The sequence below is a fragment of the Prinia subflava genome, chromosome 4 (genome assembly GCF_021018805.1).
Source record: "Prinia subflava isolate CZ2003 ecotype Zambia chromosome 4, Cam_Psub_1.2, whole genome shotgun sequence".
Taxonomy (NCBI): Eukaryota; Metazoa; Chordata; class Aves; order Passeriformes; family Cisticolidae; genus Prinia; species Prinia subflava.
The window spans coordinates 45,306,637-45,331,345 of NC_086250.1; the positions used below are offsets into that span (position 1 = coordinate 45,306,637).

General features: G+C 40.2%; 1 protein-coding gene across 1 annotated transcript in view; it reads right to left on the reverse strand.

The window, feature by feature from the left end:
• Positions 1 to 24,709, reverse strand: part of PDZRN4 (PDZ domain containing ring finger 4) — a 235,540-nt gene that overhangs the window by 35,130 nt on the left and 175,701 nt on the right. Inside the window, exons 4-5 of the mRNA XM_063396633.1 lie at positions 5,475 to 5,728; positions 3,784 to 3,886 (exon numbers count right to left, since the gene is read on the reverse strand). Coding sequence (XP_063252703.1) covers positions 3,784 to 3,886; positions 5,475 to 5,728 — 357 coding nt within the window. The remainder of the gene's footprint in view (positions 1 to 3,783; positions 3,887 to 5,474; positions 5,729 to 24,709) is intronic.

Here is a 24,709-nt window from a genome sequence, read left to right on the forward strand (position 1 = left end):
CATCATCTTCCCAGCCATTTGTCTAAAATGTGGTACTGTATGGAGCCTAATGAGCCTCCCTGGGAGTTCCTCCTTCCAAGACAATTGCCTCATACTCGAGTTCATTTCATTGTGACAATCTGATCACAGCCCACTGGGCTTTTCTAGCTTACATCTGGAGTAGAAGAGTCTTGTAAGTGTCTAATCCTACTACTGCAAGTATAAGTCCACATCCCCAGTGCTGGCTATCATATATGATACTCCTCTTGGTCTCTTATGGTGGTAACTCAGGTACTTAAACACTAGCATATATTTGTAAGCAAGAACCAAAGTGATCAGACTTTTTCAGGACATTCCCTTTCTTGGAAAACATTTTTGTTTCCAGCATGCCATTTGCTAGTCATCTTACTTCCTTACTTCCTAATTTGGCTGCATATTTTGCGTTTGTGCCTCAGAACTGATGCACTCTTCATTTACAAACAATTTTGAGGAAATAATGAGGTGTTGTTTTAGTTCTTTTTCTGCTCACTCTCTTGTTTCAATTCTTTTCTGAAATATCCAGATCTGGGTTTTAGTCCGTTTAGAAATTTTTGTGTTTGCCATGCAGGCTTGTGAACTATGTATTTGTATCTTTTTGTACAATGGAAAGGCAAATGTGCATTTTTGAAAATGGAACTGTGCTCTTGATACCAGACAAGTTTTTTGCTGTGTGTGATTAGCTAAAATTCAACCAGAAAGTTGTAACAAATTAAAAAACAATGATAAAATCAAGGAACACTGATAAAATCCTCCTTCTAAGTACAGCACAGTAATAACAATAAACATATTTTCCCCAAACACAGGAGAAATCAATAGGTGTGAGATAGAAAACACTCTGTGGTTCTTTCATCCAGCCTGCTACTGAGGGATGGCATGAGCAAGCATCTGCACTCCATCCCCATGCTGCTTTCACCCTTAGATGGTGGATATGATGCATTAAAAATCAAGAAACAAAGCAACACACTTTTTAGACAATATTAATATAGGAAGTCATATAAAAGGAGGTCTTTAATTGGAGGCTTGCATAGGAAAGTGAGGAAAAATGTCCAAGATCACATAGGGTGAATAGAGTTTTGTAAGTTTAGCAAGTTAGCATACTGCCAAGAATCCCCAGTTCGGAGCACGGGTGATGAGGCAATTCCCCCACTTGGTTCAACCCCTTCTGGAGCCCCCTTCTTCTAGTCATTTATAGGAAAGTGTCTTGGGAGGGTAGCTTGTCCCTGGTTCCCAGAAGAAGCAAGATTAGGATAGGGTCTTTAGAATTTGTTTTGTCTTTCTGTCTATCAGCGTAGGAAAAATGCTGGAATTAGCTAGAAACTATATACTTTTACAGTAATAGTCTACAGAGCTACAAATATGAGAAGACTATATAAAAGCAGAAATTATTTTGGCACCAGATGGACAGTGATAATTTTTGTTCATGTTTTGTCAGTTTTTATCTTCCCAAATACTTGAGCATTTTTTTCTTTCCTGTTGCTTCTACCACAGCAGAGAAACTTGCAGAGCTATGCTGGACATTAGATCAGCCAGAACACTTCTAAAATTCTATTAAAAAAATTGGACTATTTCCCATATCTGTTTCACAGTAAGTAATACTGGCATAATTGAGGAGCCAGAATACATCAGGGCAAATCCCTCTGCGGAGGAACTGAGTGGCCACAGCAGAGTACACCTAAGGCAGTACTGCTGTAGAGGCCATGGCAGCACTGGAGCATAGCCTCTACTCCAGCCCCTGTCCTGCTGCTGCTCCCAGGACTGGCAACAGGAGCTGGGAAGTCCCTTTTGACTCTGACACTCTTTTTTGGGATGGATATATATACCTCTGAGGACAATGCTCTCAGTTTTTCCAGATCCCTGGTTATAGCAAGGGAGATTAATAAAGTCTTACGAGGACTTAAAATAGCAAATAATACAAGCAGTGAATAATCTATACCATAATATCACCATATGGGCTTAAACTTTGGGAATGTCTTTCACATTTAGAGCTCTGCTAATTAAAGGCTGAAAGATGTTCTTTTTCCTCCTAAAAACTTACATATTTAGTAGAAAACATTTTTCTCAAAGGAGTCTAGACTGTGTCTTTCCCATTTAAATTTCACATGAAACGCTTTATTTCAGTCACTCAGCGACTATGCCTTGGGCAACTGAATCACAGCTGACAGCAAATTAGTGACTATGATGTTGTGATTAGCAGAGAATACAGGCAACTGAGAACCTGCCCAAACACTTACTGTTGTCACAATATTTATGCTAGCCATTATTAGGGATAAATAATAGCCACAAAGATGAATTGATTCCACCAGGTAGACACTTTAAAAATTGTCACTGATATTCTTATTAAATGGTGAAAATTATTTATATTTTACCATTTAAGAAAATCTTTCCAGATGCTTACACTACTAATTAATTTAAATATTACCAGAAAAAATAGTTTCTATTACATATCAGGAACAAGTATCATGAACAAACACACTTGACAGAGAAATTTAATAATATATTACACAGGGGGAGTTAAAACAGAACTTAAGGTCTCACACCAAAATCCAACTGGGAAGAAATAATCATTTCACTTATCCCTAGCAATGATTTTTTAAGGAGCTCAAATAAAAGTTTGCTTGTTCTGATGAGATTTACTAAGTAGACGTTATTTGATTTTTTAGATTCCCCTGTCTGCTAGAACAGCAATGGGCTGAACTTGCAGTTGAGCGTCTTAGATGCTAAAGACACAATAAAAGTGAACTCACTGCATATTTGCCAAAGCTTTCGCCTTTCATTTAATTTCCAAATGCCATCCAGTTATATGAAACCTTTAAAAAGGTTTTTTAAGGTAGAGCAAACAGGAAGACAGGATGCTTTTAATCTTGTATTAAAGATTTTTAATTATTTATAATCATTCTTTTTTAAATTACAGTAACTTGAACTTATGAAAAGACTCAGCACTGTTTAATAATAAAAAGAACCATCTGCTTCTTATGTCTGCCCCTATAAATATTTTGTTACTAGATGACAGTGGAAAACATGAAAAGCTAATGACTGACTGACAAGTAGAGTATTTAGATATTGAAATGAAAATCTAATGAAGAGCAACATCACTAATCACATATTATCATTTTGGGAAGCCTCATATAATGATTTTCCAGTGACTCAGAAACACATCCACCCTTGTCACCAGACAGTGCAATACATTAGCAGCAAAAGGGGATTTGTGGTACAGAGAACAATCTCTCATAATTGCAATACTTGCAATGTCAAATATCAAAGAGCAAGTACTAAAAATTATATTCATTTTCCAGTTTGAAGCGTGACCTTACAAACACTCAAGCACATATCCAAATATCCAGAAGACTGATTTCAAAGGTATGAAATACAAGGACAATTGATTCTTAAAATTAGAGGTAGGAGGGGGAAAACAGTTAAACTTCCAGTAACCATTTGTAATTGTGGAAAGGCCTGCTTTAAAGTGTTAGATCTACTAAAGAGAAGCATTTGAGTTGCAGTCTCTTCTGCACAAAGACAGAATATGTTTAACAAGCCTCCTAGACTTGTATGTAGTCACCCACTGCTGAGTTCTGCTTTCAAATTTCACATCTTTAGCCTAACCCCAGTAAATCCTGTGACATCACACAGGTATATAATATAAAACTGCCTTTTGTGACGATTTTTAAGAAGTATTCCCACTCTTCTTTTTCTCAGAGGGGCCTGCTATCAGCTGTGTAAATGTCATACGTGTAATAACAGAAAGAGAGGGTGAAGTCATGATCTTACCTCATACTCAAAGTCCTCTGCTCTATCTGCATCAGCAGGCAGGCTGGAGAGATACTCATTGCCTTCATAAAATTCATGCTCCACTGGATGAAGAGAATGGCAGCTATGTGGAACAAAGCAGTGCAATAACAGTAGATGAGACAATATGGGTTTTTTTAAATTAAAAGGTGGTAATCTCACCTCACCCCCTGCCCCCCCTTCCCCACCGTCACCTCCCACCTACCCCATCCCCATCCCGCTGCCAACCCAGCCTCACTTCATAGTTTTCTCATCTCAGGAGTGCTCCTTTGAATGGCTGACAGCCTGAAAGGAGCAGTATCAAGAAGCAGCACAAGCTGTTTTCTTTGCAAAAGCTCATGCTCTGGCTGAGTTCGTTTTGCTGGGTTCATCTTTAGGCAGATTTACACAGAGTGATTTCTTAAAAGGGTCTGGTTTGGGTCAAACTGCTTCACTGACATTTTTGGATTCCTTACACTTATAAAGGCACATAACTCTGGATTCAGGTGCTGTGTCATGGCTGGGGAAAACTCACTAATTATCTAGTCATAGTCTTGAACAGTGTACAGGCCATATCAGGCTCACAAACTGTTCAAGAATTTGCATAAAATAACTTGTATCATCCTCCTGTGTTAAAGTGGTAACAATGTGGTGAAGTGCACTTGAGCAACTGCACAGTTACAAATGTCAGTAAACTGTGCTGTTAAATGGGCTTGGAACACAAAGAATAAGGTCTTTAAAACATCTTTAGACCCAAGGCTGGAACCCAACCACGCCGTATCCAGTGTGGATATATCAGCAGAGGCTGAAAACTCTTCCCCATGCTGCAGGCCTGAGGACTTCAATCACGGTAGGTCATATTTTAGAAATATCCAGTAAAAACTCAGAAATACATGTATCCTGTTTCTTGCTGAGCAGAAGTCAACAGTAAGCCAAATCCATCTAATTTAGAACTTCTAAAAATGGACCTACATCAAAGTCAAAAGTGGCATGTTCTGCATTAGCATCAATTCTGCAGAGACACTCAACATGTCAGCAAATCAGCGAAAAAGCTCTAGGGCTGTCATAGTTTTGCAGGCTACAGAGGATCTGTAGGGTCATCTGGGCTCACCCACTACCATGTTATTTATGAGGTGGAGTCAAAAGAGGAAGAACTCTACACCCTACTTACGTATAAGCACCACCTGCTGATGCTTGCATCCAATTCAGTTCCAAAGAGAGATAATTTAATTCATATATTTTGCCATATGACAGATGAAATGGTACTTTTTGATCTCTATATTTTTGGAATTGTTTTGCTTTTGATAAGGGGACCTTTATATTAAATCACTCATTTCCTTGATTTTTTTTGTTAAAAACTTGGAAGAAAAGAAAACAAGACAAGGTCTTTCTGTGTCTGAAGAAGCCTTTTTGGTACTTTGGAACACAGAAGTGTTTTTCTTCTTGACTAGGGCTTAGCTTTGGATGAATAGACACACAAACACAAAGTAAACATGGCTGAGATTCCTTCCTGTAGCCCTAATCTACAAGCAGAGTTTAGGAATGCTGTCACTGAAGCCTGAATGGGATAGTGCTTATCAACAACATTTATTACTTATTTAAAGTGTTCCTGAGAATTTTCAAGAGAAGGCTAGAAGACCAACACTGCAGTGCCTTAGTCCTACAGGTAAACAGCAGAAAAAGATAAACCATACCTGTCTGAAAGTAGAAAAGGGCAGATATCAGGAACTGGTGGTGTGGAAGGCCTGAGCTTGGCCAGAGCCATAATGTGCTCAAAAGTGATGTCGGTCTGAGTGCTGGCGTCCATAAGCCGCACATCCTGAGCGCCGCTGTGAGCTTTGGCGGCTGGGGCTCGCCGTAAAACCTGGACTACAATGGGCTCCTTGGCGTTGCGGAAAGCCTCCACCGCCTCCTCATGAGTGGCCCTGGAGAGGTCCTTCCCATTCACCTGCAGAAAAACACATGAATACGGCAAAGGTGAGAGAAAAGGCAGCACGAAAACATGGGTGCAAAATATAGCGGCATGAATTATTTGTGCAGTACATCAAGCCACTTGATGACTTTGATTAGCATATTTCGGTATCCATGCAAGAGGGAATATACACCTCAGAGGAGAAATAAGTTTTTTAATCTTTGCCAGAAATTACAAATGGTTTGAACCCTTCCATAACTGTCCCTCCCAATAGCATCCAAACACTGCTTTGTGTGCCAAACACAAAGAAATTACAATATTTAGAAAGTAATTTAAAATTATTTCTCTTATCTTGTTCTATTAACTTTTTAAAATGCAGCTAACATAGGAGGGGTGCCTTTAATTTTGAATTTCAGCATTTTCTGTGGCATGCAATTGTTTTAAAGGATTCCTGGCATAGCGGTGTTATTAATGCAGATGTCAATAAACATGTCTCTGATGTCTAAAAAGAAACAAGGCCAATTTTCAATGTTTTGTCACTTATCTGCTATGGCTATTATACAACCATTAAGACCAAAGATAGGAAGATTTGACTAGCAGAGTCAGCTGCTGCTTTTTCAAGGAAAGAGAACTAGCCTATTTATACTAGCATATAAATAATTTGCTATGAACAGACAAATAATCAACCAGAGGTAATTACATTGCAAATGTAGCATAGCTTGGCAAAACTAAAAGACTGTGCCAAGGCTTCTCTCTGCTACAAGCAAAGCAGCAAATTCTTCCTGGTTTAGATGAGGCCTTAGGGTATTAAAAAACATAAGAGCAAGGTTTGATTATGCTAAATTTATACAAATTCAGGTGTTTGGGGCAAGATTTGCAAGCATCAGCCCACTACAAAATGTGAAGGCTAATTGGTCAATGGCAGTCAGTGGCTAAGCCCTTGAACACAGGGCTGTGCAGCATCCTTACACAAAAAATACCATTCTGCTGTTTCCAGAGCAGTGGGACCATTGTTGACTGCTACACAGGACCTAACTGTTGTGAGCTGCTGTGGAAATGAGAGGATCCTGTGCTGGGATAGAAAGGTAGGGTTTTCTGGTAAGAAATGTGACTATCTGAAGGTACCAAAACCTGATTAAAATTTATATTCCTGGGAAAACCTCTACACTGCTGGCAAATCAGAAATAGGATTCTGATGCAGAGTCATGCTCAAATTATCTTCTTTGTATAGACAATTAGTTATAAGACTTCATGAAACTTAATGAACTAAGTGTAAACACTCCCCAGAAATGGGACAGATCCCATAAATTTCTTTTTCCCAATGTTTGCAAATAGTGGTTGAAATGAAAATTTCTTTGCCACATCACTCCTTCATTCAAGAAATCCATGGAAATTTCTTGTCAAAAAGGACAAAGGCAAACAGGAACAATGATGGCAAACTCAAAAGAGCCTCAGTAACTCAGCAGCCTTTAGTAACATTTTGAAGCAACTTGTGCAACTCTAGTCCTGTCATATGTGCATGGCTACGATACTGCTGACCATTATTTTCATGTATATATCAACTCAATACGTTTCCAGAGTATGTCCACAAGTACAAGGTAGCATCATCTTTCCTCTGACTTAGCTTCCAAAGAATCAGCACTTGCATGGCCATGGCCACTCACAAGGACATGCAAAATAACTGCACTGTGATGTAACCACCAATGTAAAGGTCAGCTGATCTTTCTAGCTAGCCCTGATGCTGTATGCAGTGATGAGAAGCCTGCAGATTTTGAACATATTTCTATACATATAAAAAGCTCAAAACTCCTTATGCTGAATGCTTGTGACACCCAAAAGTACCACACCACTGCAGCTAAGACTGTGAGTAGGTAATTCAAAAGGCAGCTAGGTTGGTCACCTATACTCAATGCATATCTGTGGTCTGTCAGATAACTGAAGCCAAAAATACTAAGATTTAATGTTATAATTTTATCATTTGAAGTATCATCCATAAAATAACAACCTAATTATAATCTAATTTATATGGAAAAATATCAGTTGTATTTAAGAGGAAGAGCCAGAGCAATCAATGAACAAATTAAGTTATAAGAAAACCAAAGAAATTTCTCCAAGGAAAGAGCTTCTGCAAACCCTCTCTGATAATTCAAGTCACACTGCTGGGGTGTTCAGATTCAGCCCCATCTCATGGAGGCAATTAGAGAGAAAGCTTCATGCCTGGCTCTTCTAGCCACTCTTCAATTCCAGTCTCTGCTGCATTCTTGTTTCTAACTCAGATCCTATCAAGGACACAATTTTTCAGCTTCTGTGAGTTTTGTAGCAAGAGTGTCCTATAGGCCATATGCAGGACTCTCATTCTTAAGGCCCTAAGAATAGAAGAATTACTTTCCTGACTCCCCAGTCCCTTTTGATACTTTTTAAGGTTCAGATAATTATATGGCGTTTCTCCTAAAAGTAAATGTTTGGGAATAAATAGCAATGTATCATTTTTTTTTCCTCTATTCAAGTACAAAACACACAATCCTTCTGTATCCCAGCTGAACCACATGGATTTTGGCACAAGATAACCATTTCATCACAGATCCACATCGACAAATCTTAAAGACATTTGGATAGCATACAACACCCTTTTTTTTGAAAATCAGAAACTCTGTCTATTCACATCAGTCAACACTTATCACTTATTCTGAGGAAGTAGACATAAATTCACATACCATTTACATGCAAATTTTATTTCTAAAGAATAATAATATTTTAAAATCACATGTATGTGAAAAATCACAAAAGATACACATTTTCATTTATCCTGGAAACCTTTGGCTGACCTCTATTTTAATTTAAATGCCTATTTAATTTGATGACATTAAACACGTAAGGAACCTTTATCTGGTTCCTTATGAAATACAAGCACATAGGACCCAACACTTGTTTAAACTGTCACTTGAATTTCACCAACATACTTTGTCGATCTGCATAAAGGCCACCTAATTTACAAATGCCTCCTTTCTCAGAAGAAAATCTATAGCTGAATTACTCTGTGCTGGTACCTGTCCTGCCCACTTGGGGCTGAGAAGAGAATTTTTTTAAAAACCTAAAGGCAATACTTGAGATGGGGTTGGAAGCACTCCTCATGCAGGTTCTTTAAGGATTTTCTTCCTCCTGCCTTATACCCCAACTTAACACTCACATATAGTCACCCTGGGAGTCAAAGACAGCTGAGCACTTATTTACAGCAAGCCATTTACAGGTTCTTAGTGGATGATTAAATAAATTCCTTGCCTCTGAAAGGTTACTTTCAGTGGAATCCAGGGTACTATTTTAAGTGGGTAGAGAAATCAGTCACTTTTAACAGTCAACACAAAGACAAGAGAATACATTTGTTGTAGCAGATGGGCTAATTAATCCACAAGCAAGTTGTGAATGTTAAGTAAAGAACATATCTTTTCTCATGTAAACCATCCTCCTGCCCTCTTTGATTACGCTTTTGTTTAATTAACATTCTCCCCCAGCTATTGGACACACTGCAAAGTCTGGGCCACTTGTCAACATCTCCCCCAGAGTGACTAGTGGCCACAGCCTGGATCCTTGCCATCCCCTTTGGATTCTTGCTCTAAACCCAGCCACATGCAAAACTTCATCAGCATCAGAAAATAAACAAGGAAATGGGCTTTGTCTTTCATGCAAACACCGGCTGACATTGGCCCACTGCCACGTCTAATGCCAGCACCACTGTACACAGGCTTACTCCCACACACAGAGAGGTGGGCAGCACAGAGGTAAGGACAGGACTAAATAACAAAACAGTGACTGTAAAATATGTAGACAAATGGTTGTTAAATTATCTTCAGTTATGAGTGCTAAAGAAAAGGTGAAGAAAAATCAGTCCTTCAATAAAGACTGCTTCCAGGATTTAAATGCCTGTGACTGAAAATTTAAACTGCCTTGTCTGTCTTCTAACACTTTTCTGCTCTTGTTCATTTAATGCTGGGAAGAATTTTTGAAACAAAAGAGCCAGAAATGTTGATGTTTCCTGTAGACTTTATTTTTTCCATATTAAGAGAAAAAGGAAAATGGCAGAAAAAAAGGGAAAAAAGGGGAAAAGTATGTATAGTCATGTGAATGCAATCATCACAAAAGGTGTTGCACTAGCAGCTCATGAGATAACCTCCTATCCTCAGCAAATATGCAAGTTTAAACATAAGATCGGCTCTGCTGAAGTAAAATCCTTTGAGATGCTTCATTTATTCAGTAAAGGCAATGAGAAGAATAACTAAAGTGTTTTGCAAGAGCAGAGATGTCTAGACACACAGCTTTCCTAACTAAATGACAGAGATGCTGTCTGACATGATGATGAAGTTCACACGAGGCTCACTGTCCTAGGAGATTTCAACACCCATGCAGAAGATGCCCCTGACCTGACAGGTGCTAAATCTGCTCTCATCACAGCCGTCTCTTCACCTTCAGTCTCTCACCCTAAATACACTCAGGCTACCATTCCCTGGGTGCATCCTTGGACAGCGGCACAAAGATCAAAGACTGCCCTTAAGTTTGACCAGTCCTTCTTTAGAATGGGAATTTGAGCCCTTCCTACCTGCAGGCAACAGGGAAAAAAGAACATTTCAGCTTCCTCCCAGACTTACAGTTTTGGGCATACAGAAACTCTAGAAAACTTCCACTGCTGAGGGCCAGCAGCTGTGAGGCTCCCTGGGCTGGACAGGTTGGCACTGCACATGTGAGCTCTAAGTGACACACATGCTGGAAAGGACACCGTGAGTCTTCTGCTAACACAAATGTGATAGTTCATATACAGACAGGGCATTTGACACTCTGATACTTTAGGTTACAGTTTAGTACTAAGCCTTATTTCTTCAGGAAGTTAATCTGAAAGATAGCAAATTCAGCCATTATCCAATACCACTATCTAGGTCAGGGTTCATGCAAGTTCAGTAAAGGGACAACTTTTATATGCTGGTTAATGACATTTCCCCTTCCTTGGCCAGATGAGTTAAGTGACTCTTGTTCCAGTTTGATCCTTTGCTGCCCTGACTGTGAAATCTTGTCATCCATCCTAAAAGCTACACAAGCTGCTGAACATGCAGGCTCTGGCTGCTTCTCAAGCTGAACCATGGGCTTATAACAAGAATTATATCTCTATAACCTGTAAAGTTGAGGTTTGGTTTGTGTTGTTGGTTCAACAATACTGGATAGGCCCAGGCAACACCCAGTACTCCAGCCTTCTGTGCATCTCTGTGTAACCAGCACACAACTCCTCTTTCCCAGTAATTAGCAGAAATCTACTGTGGCTGAAAAGCCTGTGGGTAAGCCTTTATCTGAGCAAGCCAAAATAAATGTTACAAAAACTAGGAAAAGATAAAAATATACCTACTTCCACTCTGCAAAATTTTCTCTCAGAGGGAGACAACCCAGTGACTTCTTGGCAATTTTGATCACTTAAACAGAAGTTGTCAGAAAAAAAGCACCCTCCTTTCAACTGACCTCAAGATGATACTTCATTTTGTCAGAGTTGTTCACTGAGATCAGTGCATCTATGGGCAGGTCTGACAGCTAGAACTTCTCTCTGTGAAGGACATGACATATTTTGGAAAGACCCAGCAAAGAGCAGGACATTGCCTGGAAGTATTGCCTAACAAGCTCTCCTAGGGAATTCAGAAGATTTTTAAACCGGAATGGAAAAAATGTCCCGAGCAGATGTACAGAGAATGGACACACAATTCTCATCACATCTGAAGTTAATAGAACAAACTAATGAGCAAGGTAACTAATAGCTTGTGCTTGTGAAACATTGGTTCTGCAACAAACAGAAACTCAGTATCCGTTTTCTTCAAGATTTTGCCTTCTCTAGCCAGTTACCTTTGAATAAAACAAAATCACTGCTAGAAGGAGCTCCCAAAATTCTCTGGGCAGAATCACACTCCAAGATTTGAAAAAACATTCAAGCCTGTTGTAAGCAAAGCAATCACTGAAGATCCCCCAACTTTGGGAAGAGGTTTGGGGTTTTAAATCCCAAATGTATTGACTTAATTGCATTTATGGTATTGAGTATAGGAAATGGATTTTGTTTTAGATGCGTGCCTACAGCCTGCTTCTAGCTGGCTGGGTGAGGTACAGCGATCATTCACTACAAATGCCTGAGATTATTTCAATCTCCTTAACACTGTAAGGGATATTTCCATCCCTAAAGACTCTTTGTGGTTCTGGGCCCTCACCTTGGGATGTCTCTTAAAAACCACTTGGATGCTACAATTCACATCTCCAGGATAGCTATCACTGCTGCAACAAGTTTTAAATCATTACTCAGCAGCTTTCATTTGTAACCAAAATGCAAACTTAACTTCTTCACTTCATAACACGAGGCTTGGCAACTGGAGAATATTTCCTTCAAATCATCACTGTGTTTTAGAGCAATGCACATCCCACAAAGATCCTTTCAAGTCCTTTAATGCTGATGTCCAACAGTATCAGAACAGCTCAGAAAGTTCAGCTCAAAAAGTACAGCAAGAGCTCAGAGAAGATTCACTTACATTTTGAAAGAGAGAACATACCATTATCTGCAATTCTCTTGGTTTGTGTTATCTGCATTTGTCTCGTGAGTGAAATGAAATCACCAAATTAAATTCAAGAATTACTGCTTTAGTTTCAGAGTGAGCTGTCTGGAGACAACTGCTGGTAGACAGGTATTTGTGATCCAACTCCCTCAATCTGCCCAGCAGACCTGTGACTAGCTGCAATCACCATCTTTCTTGCATGGTCTTCCAGTTTGTATTCCCAGACTCATTCCTCCTTCCTTTGCTTTGCTGCCTCTGTTCTCTCTCTTAGGATGTTGGCTCCTCTCACTCTGCCTTTCTTTGAGTGCAGGCCTTTCTTTACTCCCTAGGACTCTCACCCCTGCTGATTCCAGAACCTTCCATCTTTCCTTTCCTGAACTGCTCTCTGCAAATGCCTCCCACTGCCCTCTCACTGAACCTGTCCCCTCCCCGCAGGCTGGGAATGCTGGCACTTGTCATCCTCCCAGGGTGACAGCTGGAGAGCTGAACACTCATGAGGTCTGCCTTCCCCAGCACCTCCTGGTACCAACATGAATGCTCAGCTAACCCAGATGGTAATGTTGCAAGGCTGGGGTATATTTACTATGCAAATTGCTTTTAATATTGACAAACAGTTTTTCTGATGATATTAAGATTCTGCCTGAGGGCAATAAAGACTAAACTAGCTGTGGCATGCATAAAATACGTTGTGTTACTTCTTGATATAATTAGAACATCATTTATTACATTAATCATTTCAAACTTTTTCTGTTTGGGGATAGGGCATTAAATAAATCTCTCAGGACATCTACCACATACAGTAATCCTTTGATGATGGGGAAAAATACAATCAAAGCCTGTGCGTGTGCTCAGAACAAACACTTTGCATCTCTAAGCCTTTGCATTGAATGCTATAGTCTCCTGTGAACTTCATGGTGTCTCTGCTCCTCCACAAGCTCACTCTCCAATTTCTCTTACAGGGTATGTACTTTTCTCTGAGAAGAGGCTCTTCAAAAGATAATTGCCATTAAAGGTTTGGGAGATCAAATTAATGACATTCTTTAATCATCTGCAGTTCCCAAAGAATAATGGAAGAGGCTGAATGGCAGATTTTAGGACTCAAATAAAGTGTAGGCACTTTTTTCCTTTTAGGGAATTATACTCAACATTTCACTAACAGAAAAGTTTCTCTTCCACTTCTAAAAACAACCCAACACCCTTCCACGAACTCAGTCACGGCTGGCATTGCCACATGAATGTTACACTTATCACTGTCACAGCAATTCATCCACGTACAGACAACTGAAACTCCTGCTCTCCTCTGAACCGAGGAGTTTAAAAAGATAGATGGCTGCCTTCTGGCTAATTGTGGGAGTTCTTTCATTACTATAAAAAGACTTATTATATCTCAAGTGACTTTATAAGCAGTGAATAATGAGACTTAAAGTCTTTGGAAAAGAGTCCACTGATCAAATGCTGGGATAACTTATGGGCACAGTGACCTTTTCCTCAGTAAGATACTTCAAGCTGCTGCTGTTGGCCCATTATTAAAATTCCACATTTAAGGCATGCAGTTAAGCCCACGGCAGACTTTATTTTTTTTATTCTTAAATTCAATTTAAGGTAGCACAGCAAGACCCATATCTCTCCCAGTGTGGAGGACTAACTCTTAGCCCCTCCAGCTGTGCAGGAGTAGGGCAGGTGGCTGTGAAAGTGCGGGCAGCTGGCTGGGTGTCACCACCCTGCTTCTGACTGCACTGCTGGCACCGGGAGCCTGCATCCCATGTGCCAGTGCTGCTCACCCCAGCAAGGGAGCTCCTTTCTGCCAGCATGTCCACCAGCAAGCACCAGTGTAGTACTGACAATTAGCCTGAATTAGGCTTCAGGCTCTGCCAGTGTCTGTGTGAAAGGCAGACGAACAACTTTCTCATTCTGGCCTGGGAAAATCTTAAGGAAGAATTCAAACAAACCTTGGGAAGTGAGAAACCATCCGCAGGTGGTGTTTTTCCAACATATTTACTGGCAAAAATGTTTATAATAAGGTGTAGACTCTAATAACCAATCATGTTTTTTGTACCAAACTACTCTATAAAAGTAGAATTTAGAAGAATAAAGTTTGCTCTATTTTCACCATCATATCGAGAGACATGCTGTTATTTCTGTGCCATCTGAAAATCATAACAACACACCAGTACACTGGGCTGGCTCCTAGGAGGCTGCAGAGAGGAGCAGCTGCCAGCCCGTGGCTTTCATCTAACCTTGTAATCTGAGTTTGGCCCAGACCAGGAGGGTGCTCCGTGTGCCAGCACTGCACTCTGCAAAACTGCAGAGACAGGACACCCAACAGCACAGCACTGGGCCACGTCTCCACTCTGGCTGATACCCTGGACACTTCCTGAGCTCTGCCACACATCCAGCTCAACCCAATGTCCTCCTGGGTGCCACACACACAAAGTGCTAAGGTTAGAGTGATCCCTAAATGCACCTGCACTTGCTTTTTAAATGAATGTACAAGAGACTGGCTCTGCTTTAATATTCATTTCTTACTGAGCATTTGTTGTCATTTTATCTTGAAGAAATAGAAAAGGTTCCTCCTCTTTGGAAGCAAAATTTGGAGAGTCTCTTTCATTATTTTTCCATTCTTTTCTCATGCTGCCTTGAAACTAATTTGACAATGTTGTTCTCCTTTGATTTTCATGGCTTTACTCCAGAATAAGCATATTGGCAATTTTTCTTGGCATAATAGTACTTTCAAAAATTCATTTCAGTGTTTTACAGGACTAAATATTTTAAAAATACTTTTTAAAAAGCTTACATGTATTTAGATTTTCTCAGTCATATGGGCTGACAAAACAACAGATACATTAATTTCATACTGCCTCTGGAACATGGCAACCTCCTCTTCTTCTTCAAAGAAGAAAATGAATTCAGAGGAACCATTCATTTGATAAAACAATGCAAGTAATGGGGCCTTACCTGCTATTCAAAAGTTCATCAGATGCTTTTGTACCAGAAAGTTCCCCGTAGCTTTTAGGAAGGCTTAGCAACGTTTTTTATTGAACATCAGAAAGCAGCTGTAAACTTATAGCTACACACAACGAACACAAAAGAAACTACGTGTAGAGGCATAGAAAAGGAATCTGATGAAACATAATTGTGACTGTTTCTTCCCTTTTGTTTCTCTCTCTCCTACTTTGATCCTCTTTTAAAGACTATTTATTTATGAAGGATTACTTCAGTTTTCTACTGAATGATGGCTTGCTGTGCTGACACAGAAATATTTTAAGTTGCTTCTTTCAAAAGTTTATTTGCCGCATTCCTTCTTAGAGAAAAAATTATAAAGGATGTGAACATTAGTACCAGCTTAATTCTATCTTATTTAGACAGCACCATGACTGTGTACACATCTTCTGTACTAAGAGCTGTAGCTCCTTTCTGGCTAAAAATCAATTATAGCTGCTCTTTCTGTCCCTGTGTTTCCAACTCTATCCTTCCTTCTGGAGTCTTTCTCCTTCCTCTATCGCTGCCTTCCTCCACCACTTCCTTGCTGTGTTTTATTCCAGTTGCCTCTTTGGCTTTCCTCCCATATCTTTCACTTGCTCCTTTGGCTCCCTTTATCTTCTTGGACTTGGTCTCTGCAGTGTTAGAAGCAGCAGCAACCTCTCCTGCATGGCTTTAGCATTTCACACCGGCAAAGGGAGTCTTTCCCTGAATGAAGCCTACAGGAAGTCCCTTCATACAGGCTTTAGGAGAAAATGAAATGACTCATTTCTCCCATGGACTCTCAAAAAATCAGCCAAGGGCAATTTCTGAGGAAGTTCATGCAATGCTCATCAGTTATCTTTCCCCAGGCAATTCCAGGTGCATTGCAAGGCTATCAGAGCTGCTGTTCCAGCTCTCCAGGGCACGTCAAGGCTGTTAAGGCTCAAATGGCTGAAAAATACATCAGTGAGCTTACACACTGCTGGTAGCCAGGGCCATGATGTTGACTGGTCACAGAATACGTACACCATTGCCTTGCAATACCACAAATACCACTGAAATACAAACAGATTTGGAAGAATCTCTTGTGTTAACTCTTCAGGAAAAAACCTGGCCTTTGGATGCATGTGGGCAGCTCTTGCTGCTTTCAGTTGCCATGCACCTCCATCAGATGGTGTAGTTTAGCATACAGAGCAGAAAAAGACCTTTAATTATCAGGAGCAGAGTAATTCTTTCTGCTCAGAGAAACAGAATTTTACTCTAATATGAAATGAAATTATCTGCAGGGTTTTGATTATCTTAAAAACAGCATGAACAACTTAATTAAAACACTGAAAAGAATATTGCAACCTCCTATACTTAAGTATTTGGAAAAAAAAATGCCTAGGCAAGGACTGTTTTTTTTGGTTGTATAGCATCAAGCACCACAGAGCCCCAAAGTAAGTAGGGTCTTCTAGATATTGCTGTAGTAAAAATAATGATTATACATCTGTGCTGAGAATTTAGACAATGAATTATAAGGATACATGAATTAAAATAGACATGCTTTAAAATAAAGTTTATGGCCTAGACAATGAAAATACTTTAATCATGGCACACTGGGGGATATCAAGACAAGGGCAATGTCATCTTTGTTTCGTCTCAGGAAGGAAGTCCTTTTAAAAATGAGGTTTTCTTTTTGCAATTTATATGACATTTCATAATATAAAAAGATAGATACCACTGTAAGAAGAAATAATGTCTCTCTTTTTTTTACATTATATATCAGAAAAGGGGTGTTAGGTCCACATGAGTTCCTGACAGCAATATACAGATTATATACAGAGGATTATTTTATAAAGGGAGATGTAAATTCTATATGTGCTTGTAAAAATTTATTAAGAATATACTATCTAGAAAGGCTTTTAATAAGTTATAAAAATAGCACAAAGCTTGTAAAAACAAAGTTTCTGAACAAACAAAGACATTTCACCAAAATCAACAACACTGAAATGCTCCTCAGCTGAACTTCTTAAATAAACCTCACAGATTTTAAGATGTCATATTTGTCATCTTACCATGACCCCTGCATTGAAGAGTTCGTTTACACTAACTTCGGCAACTTTCTTCAGCAAGAGGCAAGAAATTGGTAAAATACAAAATATCTACACTGTGCACAGGTTTAGACTGGGAGAGGAGTGGCTGCTGAGCAGCCCAGCTGCAGGGGATCTGGGCATGCTGGCTGGCAGCAGGCTCAGTGTCGTTCAGCATTGTGCCAGGAGGGCAAGCCCCATCCTGGGGTGCATCAAACACTGCATCACCAGCCAGTGAAGGGAGCTGATAATCCTGCTGCATTCAGAGCTGGTGCAGCCTCACCTGGGGTACCTGCTTGCAGTTCAGGGCCCCAGCATTGAAAAGGATCTTGTATGTTTTGCAGGATGGCAACAAAGCTAGTGAAAGTGCTGGAAGAAATGTTCTGTGAGAAACAGTCTATAGTCTGTATTTGTCTAGTTTGGAGAAAAGGAGGATGAGTACCAACCTCTCTGCTCTCTACAGCTTCCTGAGAAGGGGTAGTGGAGAGGACTGTGCTCATCTCCCTTGAATGCAGTCACAGGACACACAGCAGTAGTGCAAAGCTGCACCACAGGAGGTTTCTTTACTGAGATGGTGGTCAGACACCAGAACAGGCTTCCTAAAGAGGTGTCGCATGCCCTGTATTTAGGAGGCATTTGAGCAATGCCTTTAGCAACATGCTTAAATTTTTGCTCAGCCCTGAAGTCATCAGGCAGTTGAACTGGATGATCATAGGAGGTCCCTTCCAACTGTAAATATTTTATTCTATTCTAGTCTATTCTCACAGAAACCAAAATATGATGTTGCAACATCACAGCTTGTAAAATTTTTGTTTGTTCTTTAAATAGGAGGCAGCAGGGAGCAGCAGCATAAGCTTGCAACTGGATCGATAAATTGTAGTGAAGTGCAAATTTCAAGTCCTGTGTGTTCTAACAGCTCAGATGTACCTGGATTCAAAGGCTTCCTCTTGGCTTATTTGTTGAAAAGGTTATGTTTTAGAATGGCTCAGTTGAAGAATGTGTTTTTTCCCTTGAATTTTAAGGCCAAGGGGGCTCCTATTTCAAAACCCACAGCATGCAGGACTTGAGAGTAGCTTTCTTGTTACTGCTGATAGATATATTCCTTAAGAAAGCTATGTTCCCTTAAACTTTCATGGTAAGCTGGCTTTACAAGCTAGTAAAATGGCATAGCATAAAGTTATTGGTGAAAAGAGCTGCATCTGAAAAGCAGAGACTTCCAATAAATTGGGAAACGCCTGAAGCCAGCTCAAAATGGCAGGGCAAAATTTAAACAAACCTTCCCCACCCAAGGAGAGGCAGACAGGCATAAATCATTCCCAGCAATCAATTCTGCTATTTGAATTCATCCTGACACTTGTTGGGCTCGGTTGCTGATGTGGAACCATGGCAGAAAGGCCAGGCCACCGGGGAAATTTGGCCAGCCTCCACATCTGAGAGTGAACCACCCGACTGCAGGTCTCCAACCCTTGTATTGCTTTTCTTTGTTCCAAGCATAAACTGTTATGTCCACTGTGTTTCAGATCTGCCATGATAAAGAAAATTCTTCGATTACTATTCATACAAGAGATGGGAAATACTGGAACGGTAAGGTTGCTTTTCAGGCAGACAGTTTAAGAATAAACTGCCAAGTTAATATTCATGATTCTGTTTCTCACTGTGGCTATTTTGCAGTTAATTATTGATATTGTTAGACAAACAAAGAAAACATCTGAGAAAAGGGACTGTAGGTTTCTTATTTGTAAAAATTCTGTGAAAATTCAATATTTACACACATTGGAGACAGATCTGCTCTTAATGGAGAGTCTCAGAGATTTTTGTGGAAACGAATTTGCATACTGACTTTGAGTGCCTTCATTAATATCAAATGGAAATATCATCATAGTCTCAGTTGTCAGTGCATAAGGCTCACCAAAACACAGTTAAGGTAGCCAGTGCTCACAGATATTCAGAAAAAGCATTTTTTTTCCCCTCCTACCCCTCCAAATCCTAGCCTTAGAAAAATCCAGAAACTGTGTGGGTCAGGTACCCAGCCATGCAATCTTAATCTCCAGCTTCCCCCTACTGACGTCGCAGTGAGTGGAAACAAGCTGCAGGCCAGCCATCACATCCTGTACCTCACACAGCTCTGCTGAGTGAGAGAGGGATTACCTGGAGCAGATTGTGGCACTGTGATCTCAGAGAGGGTAACGCCATCCCATCTGGCATCCTCATGCATGATCAGCAGCCACGGGCACCAAAAGTTATCAGCATTCTCGTTTCACCCTGAATTATTTGGGTAGGAGGAGGCACAGGATCCCCCAAGGCCTGTCAGCAGGAGATGCACGTGGTCCATGGGGCAAGCCAAGAGCCACTGTGCACAACAGGGTGGAAGCAAACTCAAAAGGTGCTTTTAGAGCTGCCATCAAAGCCTAGCAATTAAGCAGACACATCTCCCCATTGGGTCTTCTCAGGGTTGTTGATTCCCTGAGATTCTCCTTGGGGTTGCTGGCCCCCAAGGTACTAAGGGTCCCCCCAAGGTTGCTGTTCCCTGGGAGTTTCCTCTGGGTTGCTGTTCCCAGAGGTAATAAGGTTTTCAGTCTTCTCTTCGCCCTAGGTGTTTCACACCGAAGCCAGAGACGACAAGTTGAGTCCAGCAGTTCATGTTATCAAGCTGTTTATTCTTAATTATCTATCAGTTCTTGTCCAGCTTTGCAAGGCATCCCCAGCAGAGCAGGACACACGGCAGACTGGGCGGATCAGAGAGCCCCGCACCTTAAGTACGGTACTCTTGACCCAATCACTGTCCAAGACGTATTTTTTATTTACAAAATTTTACCAATACCTACTACCTATGCTAACATGTCAGTTCTACTCTAAGCCAATCTCTAAAACCCAACTCAGCACAAGATGGGGGACGAGAGCAAGAACAAGGAGGACAGGGGCCACTCCCCAATTCCTCCATCTTGTCTCTTCAGCCCCATATGCTAAGAATCCTAATTTCTATATTTATATTCTATAATAAACCATCCACTACTTATTTTAAATTCTTAGGATTCGTGATTCTTCCTGCATGTGAATGTTCACTCCCATGGACAAGAATCAGAGTCAGTGTCCTCCTGGGATCTGTGTGGGTCTAACTGACCCCCCTGTACAGATCCCAGACCCCCCTGTACAGTCTTCAAATCCTCCAGGGAGGCCAGAGGGATATCCTGGACTCCAACAGGTCTATGCTTCTCCTGCAGGCCCAGGACAGTCAGCCAGACTCCTTAAAAAGTTAAGTCCTTAAAAAATTAAATAGAACACAAGATTTTCCCTCCTTCTTAAAAAATTAGGACAGTATGGATAGGGAGCAGAAGCAGCTGCATATTGACACATTAGACTAACAAATGAGTTATTTGCCTAACTGGAGAAACTGGAAAAGTTGAACTGAGCACAACTGTATGAAATCACACCTTTCACTCTGCAAGGCAATCCTTCCATCAGGTTACTGGACATTTTGAAATTCAAGAAATTAAACTCTGCTTTTTGAGGCTTTAATTTAAAGTAATAAAATACAGTCTAACCACCTATCAAACAGGACTGGCTTTAAGAAGTTAAGTATGCGGTTAGATGGAGGTTACTCTTCTGAAATGCTTACCCCATCCCAGTCAAATGGGTGTAACAGCTATGTTTTGAAATCTCCCAGTAGTCAAACAAATGGGAGAAATATTTGGTCTAGTCTCAGCCTCTTTTTTTCCCATTATTGCTTATATATTCTGACTACTTATGTTCCGTGTACTTCCATAAAACATGACTCATTATGGCATATCTTTTTTTTCTCCACCTTCTTGTCTCACCATTTAGCCTTCTCCCCTCCTCCTCTCCTTTTTCTCCCCAGGGTTCCCAGGAAAACCTCCTAGTCCTGCTGAAGCCATGTGTATTTTAAAAGACATTAACCATGTCATTAGGAATTTGCAGGTGAAGTCTGCTGGTATTTCCACAAATGTCACAAATAAAATTATTAAATGAGATCACTGCAAAGACAAACTCTTCTGGAGTTCTGGCAGGAACCTCTCCCCAGCCTTTCACTTTCCTTTTTAGCATTACATGTAGTTAGATATTATCTATCTCCAGAGTCAGCTCCAGGTCCTCCTTATGACCACTTTTCTAAGTGCTTCTGTTCCAGTTTAGCTACTATTTTCCTTTGTAGTATCAGATCAGATATTTTTGTTTATCTGAAATCCAGATAAAGAGGACCTACCACTCACTCTTTGTCAAAATAAGGCATTTGCTGATCAAAAAGACTATCGGGTTAGCCTGGCTGTGCAAGCGTCCACCCCTCCTTAGTCTGTGATTCATTATTTTGCACTCTGCCTTTGCCTTCCCTAAGTGTAATCATCCCTTTCTTCGAATTGTACTTTAACACTTTCACACTGTGTATTCTGAACCTAAAGACTCTGGCAAATCCCATAATGATCCTAAGCATAGGTATACCATTTGATTTTATTCCACTAACTCGTCCATGCTAAACTAGATTAACAAATCTTCCTATTTGTCCTGGCTACTGCTCTCTAAACACTTGTGAGTCTCTTGCCTCATAGTTTTGCCAGTATAACTACTTCTGGAGGCTATCATAAAAATTGAATCACTGAAAGATCCTGCTTTGAAAATCATCTCTATTAAAATGTTAGGGTTATTTACTCTACAGACAATTGCCTTCTCCCTCCATGTTCCCCTCAAATTCCCTCTCCTACCCTTTCACTCTTTAAGTGCTTTTCTGCCCACTCAAAACACGTGCTTGTGCAAATCTTACTGAGAGGTTTTAAACCTCTCTGCTTGACACATACTGTAGCTCCCCAAAAGGCAGAGAATCTTCAAAATACTGCTTTTCTGGACACAAGGCACAGGCAATGTACAGTAGAGCCAGCCAGATCTTCAGGTTGAAGAGGAGGACAGAAATGGCTCTTTAGTACTAAATACCTCACATTTGTGTGAATATTCTTTCCATTTACTAAATGACATAATCTCAGTTTTGGAGGTCTCTAAAAGGCAAAAAAATATCAGATATGAAAATAAGATCAGTGAAAGACAGGAAGAGACATTCAAAATACTGAGAAATTATAAAGATTTACTATTATGGCATTTGTTAATCCAGGGAGAACATCTCTATTAATAGACAGTAATATTCAAGGTTGTTGTAAACCTATTTCCCAGTATGAGGTCTGATTTATAGTCTTGGACAGAAATTATTCTTCCCATGTCTTACAAAAGGAGAAAAAAAGCTTTCACTCACCATGGTTTCAAGTTACACAAGTACAACACAGTGGAGACTCTGCTGCCTCTTCATGTCTTCTGTGTTGGTGTAAGTTAGCTCAAAGACAGCTTTATTTTTTAGAGTGATATTTTACAGGCTGTTAATCCAGAAAGTGGATTATTGCCTTTGGGTATTTTGTGGAAAAAAAAAAATAGAAATCCACCGAGGTATTTAATTTATTATAGCTATTGCTGCGCATGGGCAATCATTTATTTTTGTCCCATAATATATTGGGTTTTTCTGCACTAGAACTTCCTGAAGCAGCTTCACTAACATAGTTCACTCTAAGCCCCTTAGAGCCTGTCTTGTCAATTATCTGCGAATTTAGAAAGACTTACACAAAAGATCATAATGAGCTGGGTTTGAAAGAGACCAGTAAAGGTGGAAGGTACTGAATACTGAAGCTTGGAACAGCTATGTGGAGATATGTATTGTGCCAGGTCTTGCACTCAGACAATAAATGCTTTTTCATTTAAAAGTTATGTTAAAAAAAAGGTGGAGGCAGAGCTGTGAATTGGATGGGGCAGAACTGGAAATGACTGAGTTCTGCTTTTATCACTGGCATAGCCCTGTCATCTTTGCATGGTAACTTAATCTTACTTAACTGTATTTTAATACTTCACTGTGTTTTAACTTTTTCCCTGCCTGCTGTTATGCTGAAGATATTCGACTTCTACTCTAACTTCAGTCATAAACTCTTGATTTTTTAAAAAAATATAGAACATAATTCTTTTCCCATATTTGTAGACAACCATCAACAACACATGATGCATGCTTGTTGCACCACACCTCAGAAATGCTGTGTGGCTGAGTTCATGTTTGCAAAGCACTTCTGAACCCCCAAAAAGAGCACATTCACAAAGCATGTTGTAATAAGGACAGACATTGAAATTTGATAAGAGCTGCAGGAACAGCACAAAGCAAAACCAGGCAAAAGTCATGACTGATATCTGACCCTCATTCATATTGCTCCAGATGTCAGCAATGTGTAAGTCTGGTACCAAGAGGGGAATCACAGCACAGTGAGAAATAGGAGGAACAGGACAGTTCTTGTGCCAGCATATCTGCATTTCCAATCTATTTGACAGCTGAAGGACTCCATTTAAGGTCTGCACATTAGTTGGCAGATACAGATGTAAACGGTTTGCAGATAGAGCTCCTGGAAAATATGATGACTACAAAGAAAACTCCCACTGGGAGCACTTTGCAAGGCTCCATTCAGCCCTGCCTCTGGCACATTCCTTTGGCAGCAGGCTGGCACCAAAACCAGATCTGCCCACAGGTTCCTGACTCTCAGCTTCAGTAACACAGTGGCTACAGGCACAGTTAACCACAAAACAGGGGTCTCTGTGTACAGCTGGGTCAGGACACTGCTACCCTGGTTTGCTTTTAACTTGTGACGTAGCATATGCCTGTTTGTGCCTGGAGTCTGTTCTCTGTCACATGGCATGAGAGAGGCTTTTAAAGCACCATTCACAGGATGTTTGACACATTCAAAAATTCCTTTCTGTGTCAAAATAATAAAGTAGAGAAGTCCTCAGGATAAACAGGAAAAAACTAGAATATATGTAGTTGTATACACTGATTAGTCCCTGGAAGGCACATGTAAAAATGTGAATGCAAAATTAATCTTAATTTTAAAAGAAAAAAGTTTTGTGAAAGAAAGTTAGAGGCATATTTGATAGGAGGCCAGAGTATTGTTGCCTGAAGTAGAGTGGTATTTATAGACCAAAATGTGCAAAACTGGAACATTGTTTTTGTCAAGTACAAATTAAACTAATGTACCATTAAGAGCTAGAGTCTCATACATATTAAAACCATGAGGTTAGTATACAGCCTGTACTATGACAAACTAACTGCAGTATGACAGGGATGATCCAGCATCCAGCTAGGACCTTAAAAAGGAACTTGCTGCTTCTCCTGTGGCATATTTAGGATGAGCCTTCTGGATACTTACTCTAAGCCAAGATGCTCTTTCATTTCTGTGAAAAGAACTAACAATTGGTGAAAAGAACAAAAAGATATGAAACCTAATGAGAGGTGAGGCGCTACTTCTGGAGACAGTATGTATCATTCTGTTAGGATGCACAGCTCTTGCCTAAGTCAGATCTTATATTCCTAACACTGTAGCAACTTCTTATGGCCA